At 56.9% G+C, this 23,663-nt stretch overlaps 1 protein-coding gene across 2 annotated transcripts; it reads right to left on the bottom strand.

Moving 5' to 3' along the window:
- Nucleotides 1-11,801: 11,801 nt before the first annotated feature.
- On the bottom strand, nt 11,802-22,240 carry CEACAM16 (CEA cell adhesion molecule 16, tectorial membrane component). Of its 2 annotated transcripts, XM_053905462.1 has the most exons (10): nt 22,016-22,240; nt 21,675-21,810; nt 20,096-20,572; nt 19,707-19,877; nt 18,142-18,486; nt 17,545-17,820; nt 16,252-16,530; nt 13,771-14,097; nt 12,153-12,228; nt 11,802-12,036 (listed from the first exon to the last, which is right to left on the bottom strand). In XM_053905462.1, exons 4-9 carry the CDS (start codon nt 19,741-19,743, stop codon nt 12,164-12,166), a joined length of 1,329 nt encoding a protein of 442 aa, XP_053761437.1. In that variant the 5' UTR covers nt 19,744-19,877; nt 20,096-20,572; nt 21,675-21,810; nt 22,016-22,240; the 3' UTR covers nt 11,802-12,036; nt 12,153-12,163. The 2 variants fall into 2 exon arrangements, with proteins under 2 accessions (XP_053761437.1, XP_053761438.1); XM_053905463.1 differs by lacking the exon at nt 12,153-12,228 and having other exon boundaries at nt 19,707-20,572; nt 22,016-22,239.
- Nucleotides 22,241-23,663: the final 1,423 nt, after the last annotated feature.

Here is a 23,663-nt window from a genome sequence, read left to right as displayed (position 1 = left end):
GGCAGAGAGAGAGAGGGAGACACAGAATCTGAAACAGGCTCCAGGCTCTGAGCTGTCAGCACAGAGCTCGACGCAGGGCTCGGACCCACAAACCATGAGATCACAACCTGAGCCGAAGTTGGACGCTCAACTGATTGAGCCACACAGGTGCCCCCCTAATTAAAAATTTTTAAGTTTATTTATTTATTTTGAGAGAGAATGAGAGAGAGAGAGAGAGAGAGAGAGAGAGACCACAGCAGGGGAAGGGCAGAGAGAAGGAGTGAGAGAATCCCAAGCAGGATCCGAGCTGTCAGCAAGGAGCCCAATGCAGGACTTGAACCCATGCACCATGAGACCACACGACCTGAGTGCAAACCAAGAGTCAGATGCTCAACTGACTGAGCTGCCCAGGCGCCCTCGCTATAGTTTTGCTTTTCCAGAATGTTACAGGAATGGGATCACACAGTATTAAAATTATTGAAAAATGTGCATGCAGAAAAATTCACTCTTTGATGTGCGGTTCTGTAAACAACGTGCCCCCCCCGCCCCCCCCCCCCCCCCCCCCCCGCTTGCGTTTGTATAGCCACCACCAGAATCAAAATGCAAATGATTTCCATCGCCTCCCCCAAATCCCCTCCTCCTGGTCTTTTGTGGTCACATCTTTCCCCAGCCCGCCTCTGGCAACCACCCACCAATCTGTTTTCTGTCTCTATCGTTGGCCCTTTTCGGAATGTCTAACAAACGGAGTAATGTAGCCTTTTGAGTTTGGCTTCTTTCCCGCAGCTTGATGCATCTGAGATTCACACATGCGGTGGTGTGTATTGTCAGTGGCTTGCTGATTTTCACTGCTGCCTGGTATCCCACTTCTGGGGGCGTGGCTGGGGGCGCCACAGTTGGCTTATTTATGTACCAGTTGGAGGACCTTTGGGTTGTTTCCAGCTACTGGTGATTATGAATAGGGCTGCTATAAACATGTGCGTACAGGTTTTTGTGTGACCCTAGGTTTTTATTTCTCTTGTGTAAATTACCCAGGAATGAAATTGCTGGGTCATATGGGAAGTGTGTATTTAACCTCAGGGGAAATTGGCAAACCGTTTTCCAAGGTGGCTGCACTAGTTTGCGCTCCGGCTAGCGGCGTGCAAAGGTGCTGGTGACAGAGCTACCATCTGTTTCTGGGTCTGTGAGGTGGATATGAGCTCCTGGCCGCCAAGCCACAACCACTTTTTTTTTTTTTTTTTTAAGTATAATATATTGTCAAGTTAGGTAACACACATTGTATACAGTGTGCTCTTGGTTTCGGGGGCGGGGGGGTAGATTCCCGTGATTCATTGCTTACATACAACACCCAGTGCTCATCCCAACAAGTGCCCTTCTCAATGCCCATCACCCATTCCCCCCGCTCCCCTGCCTCCCCACAACCACTCTTGGTAAATAATAATTGTGACCAAAGTGGTCTCCACTATGGTCACCATACATGCAGCTGCTTGCAAAAAAATAAAAAAGAAAGAAAGAAAGAAAGAAAGAAAGAAAGAAAGAAAGAAAGAAAAAAAGAAAAAGAAATCAGTTCCTGGCATGATACAATCGGATCTTCCAGATGTGCTGCTAGAGGGAAAAAAATGCAGGGCAGGGTCAAGGTGTGTGCCACTGGCATAAACGGCGGGGCAGAGGGGGGAAGAAACATTTGCGTGCATTTTCTTGTCGGTAAACAATCTCTGGAATGAACCACAAGAAACTGGAAAAAGCAGAGGCTGGGAGGGACAGGGTCAGGGGTCATGGTGGATAGGTGGCTTCTCTCTTCCATTTTGTACTTTTTGAAACTAGCAGACGTCTTACTTCTTCCATTCACTCTGCCGACGGGTATTTTAGGCCTTGCTCTGGTAGTGAACAAATAAGTTTCCGGCCCTCGGGGAGTCAGAGTCCAGTCCCTGAGACAGATTGTCAATAAGACAAGGAAAATACACACAACGTCAGGTATTTGCCATGGAGAAAAACAAAGCTGGCGAGGGACAGAGGTGGGAAGTGGTTGAAAGTGTTTCTTAAGTTGAGTGGCCAAGGGAGGCCCCTATAAGGAGTGATAGTTGGGGAAAAAACTGAAGGAGGTGAGAGAAAAAGCCATACATGCGTCTGGGGGGAAGGGTGTTTAGACCAAGGGAACAAAAAGTGCAGAGGCCCTGAGGCTGAGGCGGGTCCCAGTGGCTGTTAGAGGGCAGTGTGGCCGGAGCAGAATGGGCAAGGGGGCAGCGAGCGGAAGTGAGGTGGGGGCGGTGTTGAGTGGGTCAGGAGGGCCACCACAAGGACTTTAGCTTTTACTCAGAGGGAGATGGGAGCCATGGAATGTTCTGAGCAGGGGAGGGATGTGATCTGACTTAGGCTTTAACGGGGTGCCTCTGGCTGCATATGGGGGGCAAGGAGGGAGGCAGGGAGCCTGGTGGGGAGACAGTGATGGTCCAGGCTACAGGTGATGTGATGGTGGCTGGGCCGGGATGGGGCCAGCCGAGATGGGAAGAACTGGCAGGATTCAGAGGCTATTTTGACTGTGGCACCCCAACACTTGTTCCTTCTACCGTGGTGGGGGCTATGAGGGGCAACAGAGAGCCGGGAGAGGGAGGGAAAGCCGGCCATGATCAGGGTGATCAGGGAAGACATTCCTGGAGCGGTGATGTTTTAGCACCTGAACCCCGTGAGGGAGTGTTTGAAAGAGGAGAGCACAAGGATGTGTCTGAAGGACAGAAAAGAGGGCAGAGACGACAGTGGTCACTTCGCACAGGCCCTAGTAGGCCCGTGGCCTTGGTGAAGTGTCAGCATTCTTCCCGAGGGCACTGGGGAGCCAGAGCAGGTCTGGAGCTGGGGATCAGGTTGAGTTTTGGGAAGACCTCTCTGGCTCTGCAGGGAGATCAGCTGTGCAGGGAGAGAGCAGGTGGCTTGGGTTAGGAAGGTAGGGGAGGGTAGAGTGAAGAGGGTCAGTGCCGAGAAGGGGGAGGGAGGGGTCCATGTTGAAACCCCGGCCACTAACCGCCCCTAGGATTTCTTTTGCGTGAACTCAGGGAGACTTCACAACCATCCAGAGAAGTATCATGCCCTTTTCACAACTGGGGAAACCGAGGCTTGGAGAGGCTGCAAATTCCCGGTCCAAGGCCACGCAGGGGGGACCCGGAGTGGGGAGATTTGAACCCCACCCCACCTCCATTTGCAGGGACATGGTGCTGCCTTGCCCATCCTTAGCCCCACCGGCCCATCCCCTGTCCTCCACAGCTGGGAAGTCTTGTCCTTCTGGGGAGTCCCTCGCAGCTTAGGCCACTGCCCCTCCCTCCCTCCCTGCCCTGAACCCCAAGCCCAGCTCCGGACTTTAACCCCGGGCCTCCAGGCGCCACCCCTATGGGCAAGCAAGCTCAGAGGCCAGCGGGCAAAATTCCCCTATTCCCTGTGCCAGGGGAGTTACCCAGGGTGCGGGGAGGGCGGAGGGCAGGTGTGGGGAAGGGGTGAAGGGGGAACCGGAGCATGTGCAACTCGATGAAGCAGGGTCATGCTGCATCACTGCTCGGTGCCTCAGTTTCCCATTCCGTAAATCGGGCGTGGTTCCTTCCACAAAGAGACGAAGGACCAGCAAAGCTTTGCAAGGTTGGAAGATTCTTCCCCTTTGGTCTGAGCAGGAGACAAAGGTCTCCTCAATCCGATGGGGGAAACAAAGAGACTCAGCTGGTTGGGGGCATGTGGAGCCCTCGGCAAGTCTGACGAGGCAGGCAGAATTTCCCGGATAGAGAATCGGATAGAGAGGATGAATCCCAGGTCCCTGGATGAAGACGTAGCTAGTCTGGATTTCTAGTCTGCTGGGGGAGGTAAGGAGGGTCCATGCTGACATGTAGGATGATGGTTTTCTAATCAGGTGGGGGAGACAGGGAAGCGCCAGTCTTATAGGGGAGGTAAAAGTCCTCCCGTCTGGGAGAGGTGACAAGGTGATCCAGTCTGAGCTTCCAGTGTGATGACAGAGGTGAACCTGTCTGCAGCTCTTTTCCTGGAGCCCTGGGGTCCGAGCAGCCTCTGGAAATCTCACTGTTAGCAAGTTCCAGCTCCGGAGGGAGCCGGGACGGGCACAGGGAGAGGCAAAGGGCAGGTCAGATTTGCTCCCCTGACCCAGGGGCCGGGAAGTTCTGCAGGGCTGTGGACTTGACCGCCCCGTGTGGGCTCAGCCCCGGCTAGTGGTTTACTGGCACCACCTAGTGGTTGCTGTGGGCCAGGCTTCCCACCCGGAGCACCCAGAAATGGTGGATCCCCTCCCTCAGACCTGGGCACGAGTCTCCCGGACCTTGCAAAGTCCCGCCTGTGATTCTGTGGCTTCCCTACGTTCATCCTCTGTGGATGCTGGGGAGGTCTTTCTGACTCACGAGCCTACCTTGTTGCCAGTCCGCTCATAACTCTTCCATGGCTCCCCAGTGCCCTGGAAGGAAGCCTGCAAGGCTGGCCTCTCTAGCCTCTCCCAGACCACCCTGTTTCATCTGAGCCACGAGCAGCTTGTTTGACTCAGAACTTACCTTCAGGTCTTTGCACAGGCTGTTCCCTCTGCCTGGAACACCCTTCCCTGCTTCTTTCCCGGCATCCCTCCTACCGCCCTTTCGGGACTTGGAGTAGATGCCTCCTCCTCCAGGACGCCCTCCCTGCCACCCTGGGTCGGGGTCACGGTCCCAAGGGGCTGCTGCAGTCACTGCTATGTCCCCACGGGGGGCTGGCACTAACGACATACCCCAGGGAAGGTTTGAATGAATGAATGCACGTCAGGCTGAAGGGTTTGCCAGGGTAGGTCATCGGAGAGTTTCATCAGTGGAGGGACATGGTCACTGAGGAGCCCTAAGGTTTCCTCTCAATCCTGGGCCTTTGTGCTGTTCCCTGCCTTGGAACATTGGCACCTGTTAACTCCCGCTTACCTTCTGGGTCTCCTCCTCCTGGAAGCCCTCTGTGGCCCCTGGCTGGGTCAGGTGTTCCCCCACCCAGTCTCCCGGGCTCCCCCATCCCAGCCCCGACCAGGGGCTGGGCTGTCACTGTCCGCGACCGGTCTGTACCCCCACTGCGCCCTGGCAGGACGGGGCTGGGTCCCCCACCGCCTTCTCCTCACAGCTCACAACGGAGCCGCCCCGTCTGTCAGGAGCTGGGTTCACATCCCAACGCTCCCGGTCCGTGCGGCGTCTTGGGTGAGCTCGGGCCTCCCTCGGAGCTCCAGTTTTCTCGTGTGAAACGTGGAGACAAACCTCTGCTTCCTCCCCACCCCGCCTCCCGGGGCTGTGGTGGGGCACCGAGGAGACGGGACCCTGAAGGCCTGAGTTGACCACATGCCGGGTGACTCTGGGCGACCCGCTTCCCCTTTCGGGGCCCATCTGGCCAGATGAACGGGTGGCAGGGGCCTCGGCCTGCAGGGACATTTTCGGAGGCCAGCGCGGGGCTTCCCAAGGCGGGAGGGTCAGGGACAGGCAGAGGGAAGAGGCGTCTGCTGGGTTAGGGGAAAACCAGCCTTCCCCATCATAAAACGGATGACGAGAGGGAAACAAACAAAAGGCCGGCTCCACCCGGCGTGAGGGGAAGTTGGGGGAGAGGATAAGGGGCCCCTCGAGGTGGGTGAAAACCACAGTCCGCCGCTTGTGCCAACTTCCTTCATGGAGCCGCCTGTGCGCCTCGGGGTCTGGGCCCGGCTCCCGCTTCGCTGGCCTCTCGAACGCCCAGGCCTCCATTCCAGCCCCCGCCCTGCGTCTGCTCAGGCCCTGAGCTCGGAGACCCCTTGACTCCTCTCTTCCCTCTGCCGCGTCCTGAGCTTCACGTTCAAAATCTATTCTTCCCCCCCGTGTCCACAGCCTCCCCCGGCCCGGCTGCCTTTGCCTCCTGTCTACCTGTTACCTGCTCTTTTTCTTATATTTCTTCCAGCCGGACGGATCCTGTTAGAACCCGAGACGGAGCCTGTCCAGCTCCGCCCACCCCCCCACCTGTGGCTCCCACTCAAGGTGACAGCCAAGGCCAAATTCTTCCCGGTGGCCCGCTACCCGCGCCAGCCATATTGGCCGTGAACCTGGTTTCCTGCCTCCAGGACTTTGCACATTCTGTGCCCTCTGTTTGAAATGCTTTTCCCTGCCAACTTTCTACCTGGATCTTGTGTGCTTTCGGGTCTTAGCTTGCGGTAGGCTGGGTAATGCCCTGGAGAATCCAGAAGGAACCGGGCCGATTACTTAGGTGATAGACACACACTGTAGTGAACAAAGGAGCAAATCCCTGCCTCGTGGGGCTCACAGTCTGGTGGAGAAGACAGATAATGAATAGGTGAAGAAAGAAATATATCCTATAAAGTTGGGCGTGGGTGTGTCATAAATGCTCAGAAGGACAAAGCTAGACAACACGGGGTATTCGGGGGGCCCCTGTGAGGAGGTGACATTTGAGCAGAGACCTGAATGGATTGATTCAGGGTAAGACCTGAATCGATTGATTGAGGGTAAGCCCATTTTTGGCAGGAAGAAAGGCCAGTGCAAAGGTCCTGGGGCAGGAGTTGTGTGGTTTGTTGGAACAATAGTCAGGGGGCCGTTGTTTCCCCTTCTGAGGACTTCAAGGGCTGACACCTGTTTCTGAAGGTCACTGTGGGAACTCAGGGAGCTCTTGCCTGTGGTTGGCGGCTAAGGCGAGACCCTTTGGCTGCCCTGGTCCTGTGCAACCTTAGGGGCCTGGGACGTCCTCTCTGGGCTCTGCACTGTGTGTCGGGCCTGGCTGGAGCTGAGCAGACTCCCTGCTTGGTTCCCAAAGTCTGGCCTTGGCACCCTGGTGCCGGGCACCCCCCCATCCCCACCGCACCCCCCGCCCCTTCTCCTCTTTCTTCTCATCCTTCTCCTTCTTCCTCTCTCCTCCCTTCCCTCCTCCCTCCTTCTCTTTTCCCTCCTCCTCCCTCGGCTCGCCCTCCTCTCTCTCTCCATCCTGCATCAACATTCCAGCCCAGGGGAGAAAAACAGGGCATGTTTCCTTCCTCTCACTGGCAGGCCTCCAGACAGTGACTGGGCCATTGTGTGCTCTGGCCTCAAGGTCATTCCTGCCCCCACCCCTGCCCTCCCCACCGCAGGAGGGTTACTTGAGAAAAGGCATCTTAGGTGAGGGGGGAGGAATGGGGGCAAGACAGAGGCCGCGGCTCCCCTGGCCGCCCAGTCTGGGCCCCATCCGTGGCTGTAGTGGAATCCGGGGACCCAAGTGCCATCCGGCCTTTGTGGCTTTGTGGGGGACTTGGGGGGGCTGCTCTCAACCTCCTGGGGCAGAGGAGAGCCCCAGTCTCCAGTCCGAAACCCGCTGTGTGATCCTGAGCTGGTTCCTGCCCCTCTCTGGGCCAACTCGGCCCTTCCTGGCTGAGTAGCCTCAGACAAGGTGCCTCCTTCTCTTTGTGCCTCTTTCCTTTTTTTGTGAACCAGTCCCTGCATCGAGGTCCTCCAATTTCCCAGGTGACAAAGATCACCCAGACTATTGATGTAAAAAATTCAGCTTCCGGGTCTCTTCCCTGGAAACACAGATTTCCTGGAGCCAGGCAGGGACCTGGGATGCGTATGTTTAATAAACAGCTAGGAGATTGGAAAAACGTGGCCCCATTTCAAAGGGAGGCTGTGAGCAGCAAGTCAGAAAATCTGTGCTAAGAGCACGTTACCCCCGGGGCCAGTGATGATCAGCACCGTGATTCTGAGAGCTCACACGCGGGGCACCTGGGTGGCTCAGTCGGTTAAGCATCCGACCTTGGCTCAGGTCATGATCACGAACTGTGAGTTCAAGCCCCACATCAGGCTCTGTGCTGACAGCTCAGAGCCTGGGGCCTGCTTCAGATTCTGCGTCTCCCTCTCTCTCTGTCCCTTCCCCACTCATGCTCTCTCTCTCTCTCTCTCAAAAATAAATAAACATTACCAAAAAAAAAAAAGCTCATACACTTTATTATTTTTCCTTGGAAGACACTTTCAGCGATTAACATTTTCAGGAACATCACATCTTACATAAAGTGCGGCAAACCTGTGCAGGATAGGATCAATTAAGTCCCCCCAAGAAGAACATATTCCAGAAAAATCGTGATTTTTGACTTTTCCCCCTGCCTGTTGCCAAAAGCTCACACCTAGGGCCAAAAGCATTTACCAACCTTTCCTGCATAGATCCTTTACTCGTAGTTGACTCTTTTCAACAACTCTAGGGGTGGGCACTACTATCTCGGTTTTATAGGCGAGGAAGAGCAACGTGCCTCCGCCCCCCGCTGAAAGTGGCCAGCTCAGCTCTGTCTGGGCGCTCAGCCTCCGCTCTTGACCGGCCTGCCCTGCTGAGGAATGAGGGGGACTTACCAGCTAGCTTCTCCACCCAGCAGCTGTGGGAACTGGGGGACCCAGAGCAAGGTTTTTAAGCACTCTGTGCCTCAGTTTCTCTTTTTTCTTTCTTTCTCTTTTAATGTTTATTTTTGAGAGAGAGAGAGAGAGAGAGAGCGAGCCAGAAGGGGAGGGGCAGAGAGAGAGATGGGGACAGAGGATCCGAAGAGGGCTCTGTGCCGACAGCAGCGAGCCGCATGTGGGGCTCGAACTCACGAACTGTGAGATGGCGGCCTGAGCCGGAGTCAGCCACTCCACCGACTGAGACACCCAGGCGCCCCGTGGCTTCAGTTTTTTCATCTAGAAGATGGACCAAGTGGCAGTAACTACTCTGAAGTGTTGCTGTAGAAATTCATTGAGCACGTGTTCGCAAAAGGACGGTCGATACTCGAGATACAGGAGCTAGTATCGTTTTGCGGTCACTGGTCTTTCCGGGAACTGCTAACAGAAGGGGATTGGAGCCCAGGGATGCCTAGAGGGACGGGAGCTTTGGTCCTGGGGACATCCGAGCCTCCACACCCTGAGGATATGGGATCTGGAATCCGACTGACCTAGAAACCCAAGCAGCCTCCTCCTTGGCTCCCTCCACCCTGTCCCTCCCGCTGGCCTCATTCTGCATTGCACAAAGCAACCCCCAACTGAACACAACCACTGTCTTTCGCAAACCCTGAATGCTGTGGCTGTGACAATTTCCCTTCGGGCTTAGGTGAGAAAGGCTGTTTTGTCCAGTTTAGGAAGGAGTTCCAAGGTCCCGTGTGGCCCCGCCTGCCAGCTGCCCACCCGGGATCCCTTCTTCCTCTCTTCCTTGCGACGCAGGACCCTGAGGTTCTCTGGGGGCGGCGATATACCCAGGGGAAAGACTACAAGTCCCAGCCTCCCTTGCAGCTAGGGTGGCCATGTGACTAACAGCTGGCCAATCAGATGTAAGCGGCCGGCGCAGGCCGGGACTTTGGGGAAGGTTTCTTAAAGGGGGCGCAACCTGCGTGGGGCTGTGTTTGCCCTCGGTCCCTTTCTTTCCGCGGCCGGCCTGGAACGTGGACGAGGCTGCGGCGGCTCCAGCAGCCATCTTGGACCACGAGGTGACCAAGGGAATGGCACCCCCGCGTCACGAATGATGGGGCAGAAACCCAGAAGGCGCTGTGTCTCTAATGCCCCCGTGGAGCCGCGATTCCAGGTCTGAGCAATCCGCCTCTGGGAAGTCTTTCCGTGAGAGAGAAATAGTCTTCTATCCATGTAAGCTGCCCTCACTCGCACCAGTTTCCCTTTCATCTTGTATGTTAGCCTTCTCTCTCTTTGTCTTGTGTTATTTCCAGTCCCTTCCTGGCCACCGAAGAGAAATTCTAACTGGTGTACCTGGGCTCCAGCCCTATGTACGTTGCTCGCTCTTACGTGAACTTGGTGGAAGGGCGCGCATACGAGAGCCATTTCCCATTTGGGGGGCTGGATAGTATCAGGGTTAAGAGTGTGGACTCAAAGCCATCCACGCTTCCTAGTTGTGCCCTTGCCCGGAAACCTAATATTGGACACCACTGATGTAGGAAATAGCTTTCAAACTCCATGGAGAGCGCTCTTGGCGCCTCCCTCGGGTGGGGGCAGAGGCGTGGACGCGACTTTTGGCTCGCTCCTCCCTTCATTGGCCAGAACTTGGTTACACGGCCACCCAGAGCTGCAAGGCCCTCTGGGAAAGTGAGTACCTGACACTTTGAGCTTCTTTTACCGGAGGCGGCGACTGCCATCATGAGAGAGGAGTGGCCGCCGGGGAGCCATTCCCGGGTATTCCACACCCTCTTCCCTTCGTGTGTTTGGTTATTGTGCATCTAACCAAGAACCAACCCTCTACTGCAACCAGACCAGTCTCTCTTTTTATTGTATTTATTGTTTCAGATTTATATTTTTAAGTAAGCTCTACACCCAACGTGGGGCTCAAACTTACAACCCCAAGATGGAGAGTCGTGTGTTCTACCGATAGAGCCAGACAGCACCCCCCTCCCCTCTTTGATTGTAGATAGTGGCCTCCCCTGTCTCTCATCACACTTGCAAAACGTTTGCCTAGTCCGTCAACATTTTCAAAGAAGTACCGTTAGGTTTAGTTGACTCACTCTGTGTTTTGTTTTATCCTTCATCCATTTCTGCTTTTGCCTTTTTACATTCCTTACCTTTTTTCCCTTGGTTTATTTTTCTGGTTTCTTGAGGGGACGGCTTATTTTGTTCATCATCAAGCTCTTTCCGTTTTAGTATTCCCAATGCATTTAAGCATTTTAAGACTATCATTCCCCCTCCAAGTGCAGCTTTGGCCCTATACCACAGGTTTCTGGATCTAGTGTTTTCACGGGCATTTGATTTTGGTTGGTATTTTGCATTGTAATTGCCTCTGTAATTCGAGGTTTATTTAATTTACATCTCAGGAATTTTCTAGGTGTAAATAAACTTTGGGGGAGAGAGGGCTGTACCTACTTTTATCGCATTACTATTTTGAATCCTATATTGGCCTACCATGTAAGCTTGCATTTGAGGAAAGGGCTCTGAGGCTAATAAAATGGTTTGAAAAAATTCTAGCCTGCCCCAAGCCCACACGTTTTTTTCTGATGGACAGACTGAAAGTCTAATGAATCCATGGCAAATGGAGGATCATAATCCAGATTTTATAACCCTCACTGTGGTGTGCGTTCCCCACCCGCCATCCCATCTCAACGTGGCCATCCCCAGAAAGTCTCTGTCTTGAAGCTTTCTAGGAAATCTCTCTACTAGGCCTTTCTATCCCTGCCCAAACCTCTCTTGCTACCCTGAGTCTGTGATCACCACTTCTGACCAACACGGAGAGTCTCTCTCTCTCTCTCTCTCTCTCTCTCTCTCTCTCTCTCTCTCTCTAGTGGGACATCTTGGCTGAGTGGGGCCTGTGGCTCTGGTCCTAGTAGTCGCAGGTGTTAGAAGACACTCTCTTCCAATCCCTCACTCTCTACCCCTCACCCCCACCCCTACTCCATTTGCATTTAGAGGAGGAGGGAGATATTTTTAGGGTTGTGCAGGTGATGTTTGAGACAGACATGGGGTGGGGGACAATCCCAGGACAATGAAGGCCACAAGGGAGCATCTTTGGTTAAATAGAAGGCATCCCTCATGCCCCCCAGGGAATTTGGTCATTCCCTGTCCTGGCATGAGCAGCCTCGCTTCAGGGCCCAGGGGGAGTGAGTTGCAGCATAGGGGAGGGCTATGTCCCACAGAACCCCGGTGTTTGGTGTCCCAGGAAGGGGCAGTCTTTGGCCCATTGGGAAGCAGGACCGTCAGATATAACCTGGGGAGACGTGGGAAGAGCCCGAGGCCTTGACACTGAGCAGGAGGGACTCAGCACTGTCCATTAGGCATCCCTGTGCACACGTGCACCCACACTGAGAATAACCTCGGGTAGGAAAGGAGGCAAGTGTGGTCACCAGGAGATGGCAGGGTTGACGGTCAGAGAAGGAGAGGCTGACACATGCATGTGTTAACCAGGACATTTATGGCCTCTGTGGCTGTCCGACAACTCAGCGAAGAAGTAGGGCCCGGTCAGTTCTAGCTCTAGCGCGGAAGCAGGAGAACAGCCGACCGTGGTCAGTCCGGCATCCTCCCTGGGAACAAGTGGTCCTCCAATCAGGAGGAGGAGAAGGGGAGGACGGTGTGAAGAGCTCTTCTCTCCGGAGGTCCCCACAGCCACAGCTGCGCTGCTACTCCAGGGCTGAGGAGGGGAGGGGGCAGAAGGGTGGAAGAGGCTGTCAGGGAGGTAGAGGACGAGCTCCCGGTGCCCCCACCCCTCCTGCTCCCCTGCCCACCACCAGCCTCCCGCGGCCCCACCCTCCCCACGCTCAGCCTGTGCCAGGTTCAGGTTCAGGAAGGTGGAGTTGGTCCTCATGCAGGGGAGGGAGGTTGACTGTGAGAAGAGAGACAGGGTGAAAAGGATTTCCGAGGCTTCATGGGTTGGGGGGGGGGGTGGCCTGCTGCCATCGAAGAGCATTCTACCTCCAGCACTGACCCAGGACCAGGGTTTGATGAAGGAAGCGGTGCCTGGCAGTGACTGATTTCCTGACCCCAGAAAGTTCACATCTGAGCTGGGAGATGCCATCCCTGACTCAGGGCTTCCAAAAATGCCTGGTCTGATGGGGGAGAGGAGGCTCCAGACTGGAGAATGACCAAGTTCCCAGTGTCTGAGAGCTCCTGGTCTAATGGGATGAAACCTGCCTCAGGGACATGGCCTCTTGGACCTCTGGGGATGTCTAGTCTGATGGGGATGGTCCTGGTCCCTGACTCTGGGAGCTCCCAGTCTGATGGAGGAGATATGGTCCCTGCCTCTGGGAGCTCCCAGTCTGATGGAGGAGACATGGTCCTTGGCTCTGGGAGCCCCCAGTCTGATGGAGGAGACATGGTCCCTAACTCTGGGAGCTCCCAGTCTGATGGAGGAGACATGGTCTTTAACTCTGGGAGCTCCCAGTCTGATGTGGGAGACATGGTTCATTGACTCCGAGAACTACCAGTCTGATGGAGGAGACCTGGTCCCTGTTTCTGGGAGCTCCCAGTCTGATGGAGGAGACATGGTCTTTAACCCTGGGAGCTCCGAGTCTGATGTGGGAGACATGGTTCATTGACTCCGAGAACTTCCAGTCTGATGGAGGAGACCTGGTCCCTGTTTCTGGGAGCTCCCAGTCTGATGGAGGAGACATGGTCCCTGACTCTGGGAGTCCCTACTATGATGGGCAAGACATGGTCTTCAACATCTGGGAATTCCCGGACTGATGGAAGAGACATGGCCCCTGACCACTGGGAATTCCCAGTCTGAGGGAGGAGACAAAATTCCCATCACCTAGAAGCCTCTATCCTAACGGAGGAGATTTTTCCTATTTCACTTTGAGAGAAAAATGTCCCCCTCTGATGGTAGAAATTCTGTCCTCACTCTTACCCTAATGCAAAGGCCGAGACATGATGCCAACTGTCTAGGATCTCCCAGTCTAAAGAGGGAGTTACGATCCACCCTCGTACTATACATCCAGTCTGATGGGGGAGGTACACTCCCATCATTAACCCACTTTCCCAATAAAGTAGCGGAGGCAATAGGTCTACCCACCTGCAGGAAAAAGGGTGCCCTACGCTCAGACTGTGCCTCCTTTCTTGAGACCTTCAGTCTGGTGTACTTCTTATATGAGAGAGGAGGCGTGGAATCCCCCTTTGGTAGCCTTCAGTTCGATGCAGGAGGCCTATCTACCCCTAGTCTAGGCTGTCGGTTTGACAGAAGAGGCCAAAAACTCCATTTGGAGATCCCCAAGTCAGAGGGAGGAGAGGGAGCCCCTTCTTTCAGTCTGTTGGGGACGCAGATCCACCCTTCGTCCGTGCTTCCCTCCCCCCTCTGGAGGAGACAAAGCCCCGCTTTGGGAGCGTCTGTCTGCAAAGATACACCCTCTGCCCCCTCTGACACACTCACGGGCCACCTGCAGCTCCACTTCCAGGGTCTCGGTCTTGCCCTGCAACGTGACGGTCTTGAGGGTGTAGCGGCCGGCATCCGTGAGGTTCAGCTTCTGCACCAGCAGTGAGCAGTTTGCGAAGCCCACCTCCCGGCCTGTGTGCGCGGGGCCTGCGATCCAGTTGCCTGACGGCAGTTGGCTGAGCAGCCGGCCGGGCTCCGAGGCAGGCCCGCGGTACCAGGCGTAGACCAGCAGGTCCTTGGGGTAGCCCTGGACGGTCAGCGTCACATCCTGGCCCTCCATCGGCCTGGCGGGCACGGGCACAATCGTCATGACGACCGCTGCGGCTGAAGAGAGAGTGGGGGGGGGGGGGCTGGGTCACCGGGCCTGCACCTGGCGTGGCATCCCCCTCCCACCCCTGTGCCCCTGCCTCCCCCGCAACCGACTGGTGCCGCCCCGTGCGGGGGCCCCGGGGAAGGAGACAGAGGAAGGAGCTGACTTGTGTGGCCGTGGAGGTGGGTTTTGTGTCCCGACAATGCCTGCCAGGGAGCTCTGTCTTCCCTCAGGAGATTGGGGGACCCCAAGGGTGGGGGCCGTCTCTCCCGCATTAGACTAAGAATTTCCAGCCCTCGGGGGGATATCTCTCCTGCTTAACTAGAAGACCCTAGAGAGTCAAACCATGTCTCCTCCATCAGATTGGAAATTCCCAAAATATAGGGGCCATGTCTCCCCTATCAGATTGGAAATTCTAGAATATGGGGGGGGGGCATGTCTCCCCTATCAGACTGGAAATTCTCAGAACATGGGGGCCCTGTCTCCGCCTCAGATAGTTGGGAGTTGTGTACCCCAGGTTGTATCTCTTTTGTCAAACCAAGAGACCTCAGGATGTGGGGGCCATAGTCTCTTATCAAATTGAAAGATTCCAGAGGGTGGGAGGCCATGTCTCTCCCATCAGATTCGAAATTCCAGATTATTGGGCTGGGTCTCTCCAATCAGGCTGGGGACCCCAGAAGCTGGATGGGGGTATGTCTACCCCATCAGACTGGAAATTCCTAGAAAGTAGGGGGAGGCTTTACTCCCCCATCAGATTGGGAGTAACCCAAAGGTGGGAACTATGTCTCCCCCATCAGACTAGGAATTCTCAAAAAAAAAAAAAAAAAAAAAAGGACCATGTCTCCTTAAGACCACATCTCTCCCATCAGAATACAAAGTCTCCCCAAGTGTGAACTGACTCCTCCATCTGACTGGAAGCTCATTGAGGGCGGGTGTCATGTCTCCTCCATCATTGCTTAAAGTCCATGGAGTGTGAGACATTGCCTCTTCTCTCTGACTGGCAGCTCCTCGAATAAGGAAGTCATGCTTCCCTATTCCAGGATCATCTCTCCAAGAGCAGAGACCATGTCTCCTCCATCACATCAGAGTCTCCCCCAGATGGGGATCAGGATAGAGTCTCCCTTTCCTCTGTCTCTCCCTGGCACTTGCCACGGGGTTGCTGACAGTTCGGGAGGCCCTCGGGGGTGCTGTACCCACTCCCTGCACATACCTGCACCCTTGGGCACCCCCCATCTTGGCCTGCACAGGCAGGGCTTGGGGCGGCACCTGGGGTCATCTGGTACATCTCCCTGTCTCTGGCCAAGACCAGCTACCAAGGCCCCAGGTGGGGCGGGGCAGGAGGTACACTTACCTTTGGGGATGCCATTTCTGCTTTGGGTGAAAGAGTATCCACCCTTTGGATGAGACCCAGCCTGTTAGGAGGAGGGAGGGAGGAGGGAGGGAGGGAAGGACTGTTCCCACCGTCCCTGGGGGCATGGTGGCCACTTGGGAAGGAACCAAGGCAGAATTAAGGAGGCCTCAGTGTTCAAAGCCACCGTCCCCAGGGGATGAGAAAGTGTCCCCTGAGGATCCTGATAGCTCTGAAAACACCAGCTGTGTCTGCATTACCCCCAGCCCCCAGGTTGTTTAGGGACAGAGGCAAGACAATGCTTCCCTGGCTGTGTTTTTCCACTTGCCATCAGTCGGCTGTGACTTTCCGTGTGTGTGTGTGTGTGTGTGTGTGTGTGCGTGTGTGTGTGGGCCAGATAACTGGGTAACCCAGTTGGCCGCACAGAAGTTCACCTGTCTGTGTGGAGAGAATGGGTCAGCCCCAAAGCATCTGTGACCGGCTGAATTTAGAACAGGGGCACTCACAGGAAGGGACGTCTGAACGTTTTCCCGCCCTGCCACTGCCCGATGTGGACAGGTACACACTGAGGACTCTCAAGGAAGAGTCTGATTCGTTGTTTGTTTTCCAGGCGACAAGGCATGGACCGTCTCCGGATGAAGAGGGGGTCCACCCGATATGCCACTCTGTGACTTGGCCAAAGAATGGGCTGGGAATCTCTTAACTCTCCAGTGATCTCCTGGGCACATGGTGCGGTAACTGTTGGTGGAGGGGCCAAACCTTCATAGTCCAACTGGGCCTCCATGGGGAGGGGGTGGTGGTCAGGCTGGGGGCGACTCACCGGAGAGCTTGACCACCACCGAGGCGGATCCGGAAAGCAGGGTCTTGGGGTTCTTAGCAATACACGTGTACGTGCCCTCCTGGGCCGCCGTCATGCTAGTGATGTTGAGGTGGTCTTGCCCGTTCTTGAGGGCCCGCCCGTTGAAGGCCCACACATACTCGGGCTCTGGGCAGGACTGGGACACGCACCACAGGGTGAGGGACGTGTTGAAGTCCAGTTTGATGGTACAGCCCGTGCGGGTGGTGGAATCTTGGAGGATGGCCACGCGTTCTGGGCCATCTGTGGGGGGCAGGAGGGAGAGAGACGGGGCAGTAGAGCGACAGGGGAGTAGAGATGGGCACCCTGGCTTCTTCTCCACCATGCTGGGCCTCTGGGAGTGTGTGGGCCTAGCGGAGGGAGAAAGCTCTGGCTTTTTCGGATCCCACACACATCTCTAACTTGCTCTAGGATCTCGAGAATCACTTTCCCCTTTCAGGGGACCTGTTTTCTCATCTGTAGAAAGAGGATGTTGGGCCAGACAAAATTTCAAGATATTTTTGAAGTCTATGGCTCCATTAAAAAAAAGAGAAGAAGAAGATGAAGAAGAAGAAGACGACGACGACTAGACTAGACTATCGGTCTATCAGTTTCTCATAAGCCATTCTAAGAGTCTAGAATTCTAGGGCTCCAAGAGTCAATGTTTCTAGTCAATGCTTCTAGGTTCTAGGATTCTAAGATTCTAGAAGTCTATGTTTCTAAAATTCTAGGATTGGGTGCCTCTAAGATTTTAGAATTAGATTCTAAGATTCTAAGAATCTCTGCTTCTAGAGTTTCTAGGATTCTCAGAGTCTAGAATTCAGTGCTTCTTAAATCCAGAATTCTCTGGTCGTAGGATTCTAGGCTCTAAGTGTTTCTACGTCGGCGGCCCTTGCGTACCTCTGTGATTTATTTCCCCCGGATTCCACACTGCATATCTGCTGCCCCTGGGAATGACTCCATGCTTTGGTTGTGTTTCCTTCTTTGGTCTCCCCTCCCACCCGCCACTCACTTCCCACCTGCATTTCACAACCAACCAGCCCTGTGTCTCTTCCCTGCGTGTATTGCTTCAAACTGAAGGATTGGTCCATTTCGAGGGTGGTTTTTAGTCCTTAGGACATGGGTCAAGTGCATCCCTTAGAAAGGGATCCTTGGTGCCTCACCCCAGCTCACCTACTGACTCACTGTGTGCGCCCTTGGGCACCCTCTCCTGGCCTCGGTTTCCCCATCTATGAGGTTTGGGCGCAGGGCATCTCTAGCGGGGCCAGGAGGACTCACAGTACACGGTCAGGTTGACGGGCTCGCTGCGGCTGACACTGACCGGGTTCCAGACCTCACACTGGTAGGCTCCCGCCTCCTCTCTGCGGACGCCATGCCGGGTCAGTACCCGGCCGTCGGGGGACTGGCCGAGGCGGATGGCGATGGGCAGGGCTTCGCCGTTGAAGAACCAGCGGACCTCAGCGGGGCTGGGGCTGCTGCACGCCAGGCGCAGGGTGTCTCGGCGCTCGACCAGTGCCGTGTTGTTGGCCGTGACCACAGGCTGGGCCAGGATCTCTGTGGGGCAAGAGACAGAGGGGGAGGGGGCCGGGCACTGCCTGCTCCCCCGGCCACCCCCGCTCTAGGCAAGGGGCATGGGTGGATCCTGGGGGCGTCTCTGTAACCCCCAGCCAGAGGGGCAAAGAATGGGACAGGCGGCAGTCCTGGAAGCCATCCTGAAGGAGGCGAGCATTTTAATGTTATTTTGTCTTTTTTTTTTTTTTTTAACGGTTTTCCATTTTAACTTATTTTCATTTTAATTTTTATCAGAGGGACCGGGACGCACGTGGGAAGGCTGGCCGTGGTACAGGGGAGGCCGAGGGGGGCGGGGCGTCTCACCATAGACCTGCACGTGTCCGTAGCCCACGTCCGTCTGGAGCTGCCTGTTGAGGGTCTGCAGGATGTAGGTGCCCGAGTGCCCGGGCAGGGCGCCCCGGATGTCCAGGCCGCCGTCGGGGCGCACAGCCTCCCGTCCCGTGTGGGCCGGGCCAGGGGTCTCGTCGCCCGTGCTCACGATGTAGCTGGCCACCAGGTACGTCAGGCTGAGCGTGGGCCCCGCGTACCAGTTGTAGGCAAGCACTTCCCCCGAAAGCCCGTGGACGGTCAGTGTGACGTTGTCCCCCTCGGCTGGCTGGGCAGGCTCGGGGGTGATAGAGATTTCGGCCCCCGCGCTCAGGAAGGCGGCTGAGGAAGAGGAGCCGGAGGGGGCGGGTGAGGCCGCCGTGGCCACTGCCCCCACTCAGTGGAGGAGGAGACGTGGCGATCTCCTGGCACGCGTGTCCCTGGTATACCACAAGCGCCTAATCAGTGTGAGCCAGGTGTAGGGTCTCAGTCCTGCGGTGGGACTGAGGATTGAATTCGATGGGCTCTGCCTGGGGTCTGGCCCAAAGCCTTGAGCACAAGCTCCTAGCACGCGCTCGGCCTGCAAGAACTTTGGATTTCCTGGGGGCCCAGAGGGTTTTCCTGCTGTGAGAGTCACCAAACCCCGGCTTGCACAATCAGGCTGGCTCGTCTAGGCCCTGGGCCCGGACTCTCAGTCCGGTGCTCTTTCTCCGCCTCGGCAGGCTGATCGCAGCAGAAAGTAGGGGCGGGACGAATTGACTCCACCCTTTTCCCTCCAACCCAGGAGATAAGCCCCAAACCCGACTAGCTGGTCAGGGCTGCTTGGGTTTGAATTGTGTGTGTGGTTGCCCAGAAGGGGCTGCCGTGGCGGGTTCTTGGGGAAGAAGTGCTTGCACGCCTGGCCCCGGTTTCTGGTACTTTCCAGGCTGACACATCCTGGCGAAGGGTGAGGGCTCTGGGTCTAGCACTCAGCCCTGCCACCACTGGCAGGCTGAGCCCAGCCAGCGGCTTCCCCTCTCCGAGCCTCGGGTTTCTCGCCTATGAAGAGGGGGGGTCCTGAGCGGACCTCCTTTCTAGGGTGGCTGTTAACACCCAGAAAACATTTAGAGTAAATGCTAGTGAACGCTGCTTATTGTGACCTTCGGACGACCCTGGGAGTTTAGCCCATTTCACAGATGAGGAAACTGAGGCTGAGAAAGGGAAGGTGACTGCCCAAAGCCACGTCCTCAGGGAGAGGCAGAGCCGGGGGTCAGGGCTCACCCCGGCCACGCTTTTATAGCTCAGTCAGGGTTTGCCACGCGAGCGAGGGTGGGTCAGTGACCCCCCCCCCCCACTTTAGCCTCACACCCCGACCTTAGAAAAATCTCTGAGGTCCACCCTGCAGACTTCTCTGGGTGGCTGGCCCTGGCCGGGGCCTCTTGGAGGAGCAGACCGGGCCCTCCCTATCCAGCACGCTGGACTTCTGGCTCACACCTTGCCTCTCCCGGATCGGGGTCCCTGCCCTTCCCCGAGGCCCCCCCTCCCCGGGGCCTGCGGTTGTGGGGGGCACCGTTGTCGCTCACCGCTGAGGAAGAGCCAGCTGCACCCCGTCAGCGCCATCTTTCGCCCCCAACCCGGACTCGAAGACGGCGGCGTTGGCGTCCCGATGCTCCGAGGCCCTTCCTGGTTGGGACCTGGCTCCGTCTGGCGCGGGACCTGGGAGGGTTCGGTGATTTGGAGCCGGGGGAGATCACCTGAATTTGGAGGGATCGAGTCACCGAGGATCTGGGGCCCCGTTTGGGTACCAGAGCGGGTGTGGCAGGCACCGGCCAGGGGTCACGACCCGGCCGGGCCTCCTGGGGCGCTGCCTAACCTCCTTGTGCCGAGGGCCCGGGCCCGGGTTTGGTACCAGGAGGAGAACCAGGTCGCCAGGGAGGAGGAGGGCGGGGGAAGATTTTAGGGCAGTTCTTACCCCGGGCCCTGGTGAACTTGGGGGTCACCAAAGAATAAAGCCAATCAGCAGCGACTGCCGTTTTCCAGCCTCAGCGCTGTGGGTGACCTTCCGGTATCTTTTCAGGGGACTTCCTGTGAGGTGGGCACTGTTAGAACCCCCATTTGCAGATGGGGAAACTGAGGCGCCAGGCACGGGCTCTGACTTGCCCAAGTCCCTGCAGCGAGAGGGAGTTCGAACCCTGCCCTGTCTCCAAAGCCACCCCGAGGGAAGGAGGCTCGGCGGCCACCCCGCTTTCTTTGGGGCCGTGCTGCCGACTGGCTTCCTGCACAGGGTGAGAAGCGCGCATTCTGTCTTTCCTTCTGAGGCCTTCTTTCCCGTGTCTGTCCGATGTGTCTGCGGAGCCTCTGGGGCCAGAGGGCCCTGTTTTGACCCTGGCTCTGCACTTCCCCGAAGTGGGGCCGGAGGCAGTCCCTTGCCGAGTCTCCATGAGCTGCTCTGCAAGACACAGTTGGTGGGCGCCTGGGTGGCTCGGTCGGTCGAGCATCCGACCTCGGCTCGGGTCATGATCTCGCCGTTGGTGAGTTCGAGCCCCGCGTCGGGCTCCGTGCTCTCAGCTCAGAGCCCGGAGCCTGCTTCGGATTCTGCGTCTCCCTCTCTCTGCGTCCCTCCCCTGCTCATGCTCTGTCTGTCTCTCTCAAAAATAAGTAAACATTAGGAAGAAAAGAAACAGGGATGGTGTAGGCCCTCCTCAGTTTTGTTGAGCACAATTAGCGTGACGCTCCCTGTCGGGACTTGAACCAGCACCTGGCGGAACTGGGCCCCCAACACAAGGTCTGGCTGGTGTCACCATTATTAAATTGTTTTTTTCAACGTTTTTTATTTATTTTTGGGACAGAGAGAGACAGAGCATGAATGGGGGAGGGGCAGAGAGAGAGGGAGACACAGAATCGGAAACAGGCTCCAGGCTCCGAGCCATCAGCCCAGAGCCTGACGCGGGGCTCGAACTCACGGACCGCGAGATCGTGACCTGGCTGAAGTCGGACGCTTAACCGACTGCGCCACCCAGGCGCCCCTGGTGTCACCATTATTAAAAGGGCAGGCGCTGGACCCTGAGCCTCCACGACCCTGAGCAAGTTATAGAGTCTGCCCCGCCGGGCCTCAGTTTCCTCATCTGTGAAATGGGAACAATGACAGTCCCCACCTGGTAGGGCCGTTGTAAAGATTAAGTGAGTAAACCGGCGTGAAATGGTTGCGACGATGCCCAGCACAGGGCAAAAGGCCAAGAAACCACTCATTGATTCAACAAATATTGGAAGGGCATCTCCTGCCTGCCGGGCACCGTTCTAAGCACAAGTAGATAAATTCCCTGCCCCCTCGGGGGGTAAACAAATACAATACAAACCGTCCCGTGTCGGATGAACATAAGTGCGGTTGGGGCAAAAATAAAGCCAGGAAGGGGGGTTTGCGATTTTTCAGTTGGGGGTGGGGGAGGGGATCAGGGAAGGTCATCTCTGGAAAGGTGACATTGGCGATGCGGGGCGGGAGGGGGGCGGATCTGGGGAAAGGGTGTTGTCGACAGATGTGTTATTACTGATACCTCGATGGCTTCTGGGTCCCCGGCCCTTCTCGGGCCCCAGTGGCCTGCCTCCGGGCAGGGGGCCGTCCCTGTGGCTCAGCTGTCCCAGTTTGCTCCTCGGGCACCGTGTCCTGAGCTACCCTTGCAGGGCGGGGCTCTGATGGAGGGGTTGCGAGAGGTGTGGGTGCGCTGGCGCCTTCTCTCCCCCGTCCCCCCCCTCCCCACCCCCCCCCCACCCCCGCCTGCAGCCTCACCTCACCCTTCTCTGTCCTGACCCAGGCCTCTCCCCTGAGCCCTGGGACCGCGTCTCAGAGTCATTCAGGACGCCTCCCCCGAGCTGTCCCTGGGCGCCGCTCGCTCACCTTGTCCCGGACCGACCTTGGCATCAGGCCTGCTTCTGCTCCTCGTCCTCTTATCAAAGGGTTTGGTGACACTGTCCACCCGTCACTGGGACAGAGAGACCCAGGCCTCTGTCCCCGACGCTTCCCCACCAGCACGCCACATCCTGTGGCCCCTGCCTCTTAAATCTCTCTCCCACGTGTGCCTTTCTCTCCCTCCCTGGGGCCTCTGCCCTGGTCCAGGCACCCCTCCTGCCCTTTGTCTGGCTGCCCCCTCCCACGTCCTCCCAGGTTTCTGGCCCTGGTCTCGCCCTCCCTCCTTCCATGGTGCTCAGAACCTGCGTTACTCCCCGGCGCCCTCGGGAGAAAGCCCAGCTCTGTGGCCTGGCCCGTGGGGCCCTGCATGGCCTGGCCCCTGCCGGCTCGACTGGCCTCTCGGACACCCCTTCCTCCCGGGAACTCTGTGCTCTGGTTATTCCGCCTCCCTTCTGTCCTCCCGGCCCAGCACATCCCCGCTTCCCTCTGCTCTGTTTCATTGCTTGCCCAACTCCTCCTCCTCCTCCAGAAAGCCCTCCTGGACTCTCGGGGGGGGGGGTGGTTAAGAGCACCCTGACCGCCCTGGCTGCTCACAGTCGGGGGGTGGGCCTGTCTCCCCATCTGGACTGTGAGTCCTGGGAGGGCAGGACCTGGGTCGTTGTGGTCACCACCGTGTCCCCATTGCCGGACAGCACAGGGTGGGGCGCAGAGCGCTTGTGGAAGTAGACACCAGGGGCGGATGACAGGGAGGCCTGGGTGTCTGGCGATTCGCTATCTGGTTGAGGAGCAGGAGGAGGCTGTGGCTCTGAAAGTACTGGAACAGGTCCAGGCTTTTGTCCAGACTCTGCCATGGCTCCCGACCACTCACAGCGTCTGCTGTCCTTGCCTTTCCGGATCCGCCCCATTCCCCACCTCCCCGCCCCTCCGCTGGTGCTCCCGGACAGGAGCCTGGATCCTCGGTTCAAGTGAGAGCTGACGTTTCTCGAGCACCTACTGTGTGTTAGGCGCCGGGCTAGGCAGGAGGTTATGGGCACGAGTAGACAAAAGTCCCTGCCTCGGAGAACTGACCTTCTTTCTGTCTGGCGAGATAATCAGTAGGTGAATAAACACAACCACACAGAGCTTTGTATCAGGTGGGGATAATGCCATGGGGAAAAAGAAAGCAGGGGAGGGAGTGGAGGGGGCCTGGGCGCTGCCTTATGTCGGGCAGTGAGAAGACGTTGTAGGAGGCGACCCTGGAGTAGAGACTGAATAAGGGAGCCGTGCTGAATCCAGGGGAAGAGCATTCCGGGCAGCGGGCACAGCAGTGCCAAGGTCCTGAGGCAGGAGCGTGAGGAAGAGTGAGGGGGCCGCTGAAGGAACAGGGGCGGATCTGGCAGGCCTCACGGGCCGCCGGCGGATTTTGGCTTTTGCTCTGACGCTGGAGCCATGGAAGGGCTTTGAGCAGAGAACGGATGGGGGCTTGACACTTAGGTGTTTGTAGAAACTTCTGGCTGCGTGCGGGTAACAGACTGGCGTGGAGGGGGTGGCGGCGGGGCTGGGAGGGGCTGAGGAGGTGACTGCGGTAGTCCAGCTGTGTCCCGTACGGTGGCCACGGGCCGCTAACTTCTCTGAACCGAGATGAGCTATGAGTAAA

The sequence above is a fragment of the Panthera pardus genome, unplaced genomic scaffold (assembly GCF_024362965.1).
Source record: "Panthera pardus isolate Hobbes unplaced genomic scaffold, ASM2436296v1 HiC_scaffold_18, whole genome shotgun sequence".
NCBI classification, from domain to species: Eukaryota; Metazoa; Chordata; class Mammalia; order Carnivora; family Felidae; genus Panthera; species Panthera pardus.
This window is presented reverse-complemented; position numbering and strand designations above follow the sequence as displayed.

What these genes read in the sequence shown, in the direction of transcription:
- CEACAM16 (XM_053905462.1), bottom strand. Translation starts at nt 19,743, where the DNA reads ATGGCGCTGACGGGGTGCAGCTGGCTCTTCCTCAGCG. An exon ending in GGTGGTGGTCAAGCTCTCCG is followed by an intron (nt 14,098 to 16,251) that starts GTGAGTCGCCCC and finishes CTCTCTCTTCAG; the next exon opens with CCGCAGCGGTCGTCATGACG. An exon ending in AGTGGAGCTGCAGGTGGCCC is followed by an intron (nt 12,229 to 13,770) that starts GTGAGTGTGTCA and finishes CTCTTCTCACAG; the next exon opens with TCAACCTCCCTCCCCTGCAT.